Raw genomic sequence first — 10058 nt, forward strand, 5'->3', positions numbered from 1 at the left:
GGGGGGTGGGGTTGGGGGGGTGATAAAATATGTTATCCTCTACTAAATAACTAGTGTAATTTGGAATCCAGGTAACCTGCTTTAGCAGTTTGGTCATAACAGAATTAAGGCATAAAATAACAGAATCCAGGTCTCTCTCAGTCTCTCTATCTGGGAATCCAGGTAACCTACATAACAGAGTCAAAGCAAATATATGGAAAATGAAAAGCTTCCAAGGTGTCCTAATTTACAGCAACTACTGCAATTCGGCTGGGAAAGGATGAAATTTCCTAGAAAATTGATTAAAAAAAATCTAAACATCATTCTCTGCACAGATGGATCAGAAAATCAGCATGAAATTATCTAGAAGTTACCTTCCTGTAACGCATGTAGGCAGTTCTCCCTGTCGAGTCTTGTCCACTTTTAGAGACGTATACCTGATGATCAAGAGATAATATCAGCAGAACATAAACCCTGAATCAAAATGAACTTAGGAAATGTTCTCGTAAACTTTAAAGACAGACTTCAGAGAGATCAATGAGAATAAAAGAAAACACAGGTTCGACCAAGCAAAAGCATAATATAGCGTTCTAGTTACCCTTTTTCCATCCTGGCCTGTGTACCAATGACCAGCAGAATGGCCTTTTGAATTTACTCGTCTTTTGCCAGCACTTTTTGGCTTGCAGGCAGTGTTTTTGGGGTTGACCCACTCCTCAGATAGTTGTGAGACCTCTTTAGCATTAGAACTGTTGACCTTCCTTTTGCCTCTTTTTGAACCCCCTTCAAGAGCCTTGTTCCCTTCACCATCATTTGGCTGACAGACTCTGTGAACAAACTGATTCCTGAGGTGACAACAGTATATAATATTAGAAAAGAGATCTAAATTTGTCAAACATCAGAGACTACATCAGATGTAATTTGAGATGGGTTACCTGTAATCAATGATTGGTCCATCAAATTGCTGGTGCCCTCTGTTATTAACATCACCAAGAGGGAAGAAGTTAGGTAACCGATCACGTACTAATTTCTGGATCCTTGGGTCCTCATGGTAAAAATACTGATATGCAGGAGGTGGACTTGGCAGATTCCCACAGTGTGTGACATTTTCACTGATACTACTCTTCTGATAACCTTCGGAGCTACTGACAGATAGACCTTTCTCCATCTGTGCTACATTCTTATCCTTCACTGATCTGAAGTATTCATCACAAAACTCATCCAGAGCTGGTGTTGGAATACTTAGATTCTTCTTTGGACTAAAATCTTTCCATAAATCCTCAGCTGGAAAATTACTCGCAGAAGCAATAGGCCTCTTTGGTTGATTCCCAGTCATATATTGGCCTGGATTACAGTGTCTTTCTTTTGCAGGAGTATCATTCTTATCAGTATTTTGTTGCAAGTATTCACTAGTAGAAGGCTCATCTGAATCAGAATCAAGCAGCTGGAATCTTCTGAGAGGACTGAGAGTTAAGTTGGGAAACATCAATTTGCTCTCATCTTCCTCCAAATTTGCAGAAGTTGAGACAATTGATGCTTGTGTGCATTTCCGCACTTTATTCTTGCTTAATGATTGTCCAGTTAGGACGCTGCGGCTATGCAATTGAAACTTTGAACTGTTACTCACAGAATGGTTTTGTATTGCTGAACATCTAACAGTTTCTCCTAAGGAAAATTTTATAAGAGAAAATCTGGTTCAATGAATATTCAGCTGGAAATAGTAATAACGAAGTTCAATTGCATTAAGATACAGATATCTAGATCAATTGGAAAGAATGACAGCAATTAGTTTATTAATAACTACAGAATCACTCCATACTTTTCAAGGAAAGGTTGAGATTGATAATTGATTACTAACAGCTAGGCATCAACAAGGGTGGCTGCACATCCTGATTAACATTTAGGAGAACCCCTGGAACTCAGGAAACTGCCAATTTATGAAATGCCTAGTCTTGTGACAACCAGACCTGCAAGGACTAGCTAATTTCCTAGGTTATACCTTCACAACATTAATAATCAAGATCAATTACACATGCAATTAAAGAAGTTGGAATATCATATTCCATTCAGTGTTATTGCTTCATTTATCTTTTAAATGAGACCGCTTAGAGTCCAGTAAAGCATCTTCTGATCATTAACTGGACTGCATGAGGTGGAAAGTAGTTCAGGCTCAAGATAATCTGCACTCTGCAACCAGGGTCTTCTTTCCACAGCCAGGTTGCAAACACAAGTATATCCCTCACCAAGGGCTTACAATGACAAACTCTCTCTCCCCTCAAAAACTGATATACATTCCCAGCATCTTCATAAAAAAAGAAAGAACCGCTTTCCATTTCTTATTCATAGTAGTCTGTATTTGGGGCCACTACTGCTTGATCATCAATGACCCCGTTTTCTCATTTCACAATGTGAAAGTTTCCAGCACTGAAGGAAAATGTTAAAAAAGAAAATGGTGCTGTGGGGGCAGATCGAACAAAATAACAGTTAGATTGGGATCTGAGCATCATCTCTACCCAGTTGAATCTACAATTCTACATAAATGTTACCTCAGTCGCCCATCCAGTTGTTGGCCTGATATTTCCTAAACTGGTGCATTTTGTATTGTTACTCATTCATGAAAAGTAAACATCTGGTAGCAGCTTAAGAAATGTTGATGCAAAATCTGCCTCATCTTTTAGCTTTCTTCTATCAATTGCACTCTACCATGAGGATTAGAATGAAGAAATAGTAAGAGTTAGGGGGGAGTGCTACATCTTCAGAAAGGCATCATTAAATATCTTTAGATTATTAAGTCATGTATGGCTTAATACATTATTCATCCACCCCTTAACTCAATCACCAACGATAAGGTACCCTTAGAAATAGAAAATGGGAAATTTATCAACCAAATTATTAATCACTCCCACCTCGCCCCTACTCTCCAAACCGCTATTTATACTTCAAATATTAGTCAGTAGAGTCTCTCTTCCATTCCCTATCATCTCTAACCTCCAATACAACTTACTAATCTTAAGTAATGCTCATCTAGCTAAACTCTTCATGCCCATTAATCAGCTCATCTCAGACCGGTTGGCCGCATTTTTGTAGCTCCAAGCTAACAAAAGATCCCTTAAAGCTACCATGTCGAATCTTCAAACCTTTAAATCACATTCAAGTACAATGCAAAGCAGAAATCAAGCTCCTCATCACATACAGAATTTCACAAGGATCGGTTTCCCCCCTCTGTTTCTGAACCAGACGAATCGAACATCAATACAAAAGTTTCTTAAACATTCAGTTGTTCTGATGTTTTCTTTTCCCTTTGCTTTATATGTTCTTCATTGAATTCGGATTACATTGGCATTTCGAACACTAATACATAAAGACTATATTCTTACTGAAAAATGTGCCACCAAGAATAAATTATCACATAAACAAGATTCAAATGGGGAAAAATATTATGTTCAGAAGAAACGGAAGATTCCTGATTTCCTACCTCTACGTGGTTCCTCCTGCGATGAGAGCTCTTCGATATCATCATCAACATCCAGTGACGGTCGCACAGGTTGTCCCTTACTAACAGCAGGCAACTGAGTCGCTGGCCCTCGCTTCAGGCGCTTGAGAACAGGAGGTGGATATTCTAGGGTTTGAAATTGGAAACCGTAATCGTCTCCAAGAACCTCGAAGCTTACATTGCTTGATGATTCTGAAGCTTGTTTGCAGGCGGATTCTTCTCTGGGGACAGCTCTGGGCTCTGAATCGAAATCGAGATCAATTCCCAGAGAGAACGATGGGGCTTCGAAATCATCCATAGAGACGAGGGAGGCGAGAGATGAGATGGGGATCGCGTGATTCGGTTCTCACATCGAAAGCTTTATTTGAATTTGAAGAAAGAAATGGAGGGAGGAATAGAATCTGAAAGAAATTATTTGCCCTCTAGCTCGCAGGGTTTGGAGTTGAATCCTTTTCTCCGTGCCTTAGCACTGAAAGGAAAACCGGTTCGGTAATTTAATCGAACCAATTTCTGGATCAATGGCGGATTCGACTCTTTTCTTGAGCGTCCATCGCCCAGGTCGGCCCAAAGCTTTTTAGACGAGCATCACATGTCTAGGCGGTGATCTAACGTTTTGAGACAAGGCATGGAGAACGAGGCACTAATAACCATTGGATTGCTGCCTGGACACGTAGCGCTCGCCCAGGTAACTAAGGATAAGACCTGGGCGATGAGCGCTTAGGAGAGGAGCTACATCCATCAATGACGCACAACCCTCATTGTGGGTCAGCTTGATCATTGTTTCAAAAACCAAAATCTAATTGGTCGAATAGGGTGTTTCAGATCTGAATCAGCAGTGATTGATCCCTACTTTGGATGATCCCATTAATTCTAGGGTTTTTCTCACCTGATCATTGGGGTTTTAAATCTAAGATTCTAGAGTTTTGAGACCAATTTCAATTTGATTTTTGCCCCTTAAGAACTTGCTCATGCAACAGGTAAGGGCGTCAGGTGGTTGTAACGTTGAGATTCCATTGATATAGAGTCAATTCCAACATATTAAGGGCCCATTTGTCTCATGGGGAGTTTGATGGGGTGGGATAGTTGTGTGAACCATATCATCCCAACAAGATTTGAATTATTTGTTTAATAGGGGTAGGATTTTGGGGAAACATTGCCAAGAATCCTGTCGTCCAACGTGTCTTGTAGATTCTCCCATCCTAACCCCTTGCAAAGTCCCACCAAATATGGGGGACTTTACTGAAAATGTAATTTTAATGATGAGTATGATCTATTTTCCCCTCTTGAAGAACCTCCATCTCTAGTTCCTCGAAGTAAATTTAAGCGCTTGAAGAAAGCAATCAGGATTTCAAGCAAGAAGGTTGTCAAGAAGAGGAAACTGGTTTGGTCTCTACTTTGGATTCATGTTGAGGGGTGGGATGCGACGGGACCCATATGTCAGGTTATACCACTCCCAAGTCCCTTCTAAACAAACGGGGGCATAATTGAATGTTCCCATTGACAATCATCTAGCAGGAATTGAACCTACGAATTTATTAAGGGTAGGGTTATCAATCTGTCTGTCAGTTAATTGATCTGGGATTTTAATCCATTCCACCATTTTAAGGTCACGAACGAAGACCGGATCGATTAATTAATTGGTCCTATGCATTAGAACTAGGATCAATTATGAATCAATCCAGTTGGCTTCGGTTCTTAATTAGTCTGAAGATCAAAACACTAGTCAATTAAGCTGAAATAGGGTATTTTTTTACTCTAAACAATCTATGAAAAACTAGACAGAAAACTATGAAATTAAAATGATTTTTATTTTTTATTTTTTATTAGTCAAGATAGCCCATGAATAAAATAGCTCATTTCAACTTGGGTTTGCTTGACCCAATAAAATGAAAAGTGAGATAGAAGAAAAACCACTCTACTAGCTAGGACCAGAAACGACCAATTAATAATCAATTGCTGATGATTCCAACTATTGTCTGTCATGCCGGTTCAATTAGTCAGTTCTAATTTAAGATTGAAATCCTACAAGTAGGGGTTGCCAACAATTGCTAGCTCAATTGATTAAGTTACTTGTTGAAGCAATTATTGCTGTGGCATGCCTTGAGATCGAGTCTCCCGCACCCTCCACCTTCCTCCAATTCCCTCTCTTAGGCAGCCCTTTTCTAAATTGGGACACCGCCCGGCTGCTTTTAGGCTGCCATAGTAGTTGGCCTATGGGCCCTTGATAGAAAATGTCAGAAAAAAAAAAGGGATTGGGAGCGGGTTGTATATAAGACAGAAGATCAAAGGGTGGGGGGAGAGCACCAGGGGATAGGGTAAGGTTTGATGGGAGCACGGTGTGGCAGGGTTTTAGGGGGAGAATGGGATGAATAAGAAAATGTAGTGGATTTCACATACTTGAATTAAAAGGAAAAAAAAAAAATGGAGAGAGAAGATGAAGGGAAGAGAGGTAACTAGTTTTTAAGTTAGTGTTTCAGGTTCTCGTAAGTGAATCATGTTATACAAATCAGGTCCGGACTTTTTTTTATTCTTTTTTCAAATTCTAAATAAAAGTGACTAGAATGATCCAAACAAATTGGGAGTTGGAATCACCTACACATATGGTCAAGTGTCAAAACCTGCAGATTAAGGTGGTGCTTGGTAGTTATTCAGTTTTAGAAATGATGTTTCATATTAAAAACAGAATTTTCAATTTCTGTGTCAAAATGTCGTTTTAAAACAAAAAATGGTGTTTAGTGAACATGTTTCAGGAACGATTACCTAGTTGTTCATTTTTTTTTGCATTTGGAAGGAAAAAAGAATTGACGGAACAAGATTTCATCATTCCATAATTTCGTGTTTCTAGCGTTTTTTTTCTCCCATTTCATTAAGAAAAAAAAAACAAAAACAAAAACAAAACTGAAAAACACCAATTTAACACCAAACACTTTATTCCCTTTTTTTGTTCCCATAAAATAGAAAAAAATCAGCTTAAGTCAAAAAATATTTTTTTAATCAAAAAGTCTTAACATCCTTGTTGAGAGTCACTCTGCGAGATGTTCAATAATCTCTGACTTGGTCTTCGAATCGTAATATTGTCTCAGCCCATTCCCAGCTTTCCTCGCTCTTGAGTTGGCCATTCTACTTGACCAAGTATAGTTCAACTCGTCCAGTGGATGTATGGGCTAGCCCATGGTGCTCAGCAAATCATGCAGCTTTGAACATGGGCCTTCTCTACCAGACGTATTGGGCTTCCGGTGAAAACCCAGCCCACCGAAACCGCCCAACAAAACTATGGGTATTCATAACAATGGTATAGGATTGTGTCACATTGATGATCAAACATGTTCAGTAGTAGGAGTCTCTACTCACTCTTTGGATGTAGATGAGAAGAGACCCCTGGGGACATTTTAGATGGAGAAGAGAGAGAGCCACCCCATGGCTGGAAGGACCCGGGCAAGTGTTCCTAGGCCACCCCAGTCTTGGGATGATTCCCTGTTCCTTGGATTCCATGGAGAGGAATCCTACCCTACAGGCTACTAGGGGTCTGCATCCCAGTCCAAGTAAGGGTGGCGGGTGGCGGGTGGTGGCGACATGAGGAAGAAGAATAAAAAAGAAGAAAAGTCAAACAAGCGACCTCTCCCTTGGACTTAAGGCAACACTCTACACAATTCACAGTTACCACCACGCCAAGAAGCGCTTCCCCAGCTGGACTAGTTAGGTGGTGAGCTCCATTACATTACGGTGTAACAAAACAAACCCAACGTACATTGCTTATAATTGGAAATATTTTCTTTCTTGCCTTACAATCTTTCTCTTTTTCCATTAAACAAGAAACTGAATTTGAATTGAACCCACTTTCATTGTTTCATACACAACCCAACTAAAAACACCAACAAATATGGGTTCTTCTTAATATTTATCTATCTAAACCTTCATATGACCCTTCTTGGGTACTCTTTGGGTCTACACATAAAAAAATATATATATTTGTAGAGAGAAATTTGGGTTTCTACCCATAAAAATTTCATTTGTAGGGAGAGTATTACCATGAAGTCTGAAAACAGGAGACTCTTCTTCTAATATGACTCATCTATGTACAATCTTTCTCTTTTTCCATTAAAAAAGAAACTGAATTTGAATTGAACCCACTTCCATTGTTTCATACACATGCAACCCAACTAACTATCTAAACCTTCATACGACCCTTCTCTGAGAGAAATTTGGGTTTCTACCCATAAAAACTGTATTTGTAGAGAGAGAAATTTGGTTTCTACCCATAAAAATTTTATTGTAGAGAGAGAAAGAAAAAGAGACCCTTCTTCTAATATGACTCATCTATGTACAATCTTTCTCTTTTTCCATTAAACAAGAAACTGAATTTGAATTGAACCCACTTCCATTGTTTCATACACATGCAACCCAACTAACTATCTAAACCTTCATACGACCCTTCTCTGAGAGAAATTTGGGTTTCTACCCATAAAAACTGTATTTGTAGAGAGAGAAATTTGGTTTCTACCCATAAAAATTTTATTGTAGAGAGAGAAAGAAAAAGAGACCCTTCTTCTAATATGACTCATCTATGTACAATCTTTCTCTTTTTCCATTAAACAAGAAACTGAATTTGAATTGAACCCACTTCCATTGTTTCATACACATGCAACCCAACTAACTATCTAAACCTTCATACGACCCTTCTCTGAGAGAAATTTGGGTTTCTACCCATAAAAACTGTATTTGTAGAGAGAAAAATTTGGGTTTCTACCCATAAAAATTTTATTTGTAGAGAGAGAAAGAAAGAGAGTATTACCATCAAGTCTGAATATAAGAGACCCTTCTTCTAATATGACTCATTTATGTACAAATGGGGTTTGAGGACAAGAAGGATTCAAGATCGAGTAAGCAAAGATTCTCTCAATCTTCATCTTCATCTTATGTACAATGGGTATTGAGGGGAAAAAGTAAGGATTAAGAGAAATCACTCAGGGATGCTCTTAAGGGCTGGTCTCCAAGACCTTTGATGAGCCAACTGATACCTGTCACCAACGTTCATCAACTGAGAAAGCATCTGTTGTACATCTCCTTTCCCCGTTGACGTCAACTCCTCAAACTCTTTCTTTGTGACCTTGATCTTCATCACCTCTGTGGACTCATAATGAACAGAAGCAGAAGAAGAACCCACTCCTCCTCCTCCTCTCTTTTTCTTCCTCTTCTTATTGAGTTCTCCCAACCCTAATAGCATCTCGTCTTCTTCATCATCTTCTGGAATATCAGCTTCTTCGTCTCTCCTCCATCCACCATGTCGAGTTTCTTTCTTGAACAGCTTCTCCGACGCCGGTGATCCCCATTCTTCCGGTGCTCCCCAGTTGTCTCCTCCCCATATAACCTCTGATTCATGTCGAAGGCAATTCCCCATTTTCTATGTGTCTTCTCTTAGTTCTCTTCTCTGTGAAAAACAAGATCTGAGCCCTGATGAGGTCTCTCCATTTTATGGAGGAGAAAAAAGGTGAGACGTCAAAGGCTAATCCGAAAGCCACGTAGGATGACATGTCATGGGAACCGTTGACCTTCTCGTCCTCAACCTATCATGGAGTTGGTCTCTTCTCTGTCTGTATATGCAATCCTTGATGTCAGGTCATTCTCGCCATTTCTCTTCTAAGCAAAGGCTGTCGCCTGTTGCTGACTCAGGGCGGCCATCTTTGGTAGATTAAATGGCTGATCTAAACCAACCGAAAAACCAAACCAAACAGGGCCGAATGGCTAATTTGGTAGTTTTCTTGGAAACAAACCTAAACTGAAAAACTGACCCGGAGGTGGTCTTTGGGAATGGTTCTCTAATGCTCAAGTCAGTATATTGGTAAAAGAGAGAAATGAGTATTCTAAGTTGTTTTTCTTCGTTTTAGTCAGGTTCCTCTTATATCCTGATCGGTGAGCCCTGCCATTGGTCCATAGATCTCTTTCTTTACTGTGGTGGACCGATCACTGTCAGAACTGAGGTGACTGATTTCATAACAACTAGGTTGATCATAACGGTTAACTCTACCATATTATTCCTAGGTTTAATAACCATGATCCTAATGGCCCAATCAACCGTGGTCATACTTTTGGTAACCGCCTAACCTAACAACAATCGAGTTTGTTAGCATTGGTTAGGTTCTGAAACGGTTATAGATGTCACCATCTCATGACTAGGTAACAGTTCTGAATGACACATGGATGGTGGATATGAGTGAATGGGTACTTGGTTGAGGCTTTGCCTTTCGTCAACTAGAAGAATGAGAGTTACCCTTGGTCTCATGATCAACTTGGAAAAGGATGACCATGTGTGGTCGGTTTTAGAAGGGATGACCAATCCTAGTGAGGAATTGGTCATTTTTGAGGTAGGTAGATAGTTTGGTTTGATTGTAGTCGGGGGAGTAAGTACCGACCATGATTGTTGTTATCCGATCAGATAATGGTGTGTCACGCCTAGTCGATGGCTTGTCTTCTGGACTATTTTCAGACACGTGTTCATTTCTCAATGGTAAATCATATTATGGTATATCAAAACCGATAATTAAGCAGTAAGCAAATGGATCTGGCTCCTCTCCTGAGCATCCATCGCCCA

General features: G+C 39.7%; 2 protein-coding genes across 2 annotated transcripts in view; both read right to left on the bottom strand.

Moving 5' to 3' along the window:
* LOC122091187 overlaps window positions 1-3937 on the bottom strand; it is a 4501-nt gene extending 564 nt beyond the window's left edge. The window contains exons 1-4 of the mRNA XM_042661032.1: window positions 3452-3937; window positions 912-1641; window positions 578-821; window positions 354-416 (exon numbers count right to left, since the gene is read on the bottom strand). Of these exons, the coding sequence (XP_042516966.1) occupies window positions 354-416; window positions 578-821; window positions 912-1641; window positions 3452-3767 (1353 nt within the window). The 5' untranslated portion in view covers window positions 3768-3937. The remainder of the gene's footprint in view (window positions 1-353; window positions 417-577; window positions 822-911; window positions 1642-3451) is intronic.
* Window positions 3938-8193: 4256 nt separating this feature from the next.
* LOC122090647 lies at window positions 8194-8915 on the bottom strand. The gene has a single exon (XM_042660287.1). The coding sequence runs from the start codon at window positions 8865-8867 to the stop codon at window positions 8430-8432; it is 438 nt and encodes a 145-aa protein (XP_042516221.1). The 5' UTR covers window positions 8868-8915; the 3' UTR covers window positions 8194-8429.
* Between the last annotated feature and the right edge of the window lie 1143 nt (window positions 8916-10058).

This window comes from Macadamia integrifolia, chromosome 10, assembly GCF_013358625.1.
Source record: "Macadamia integrifolia cultivar HAES 741 chromosome 10, SCU_Mint_v3, whole genome shotgun sequence".
NCBI classification, from domain to species: Eukaryota; Viridiplantae; Streptophyta; class Magnoliopsida; order Proteales; family Proteaceae; genus Macadamia; species Macadamia integrifolia.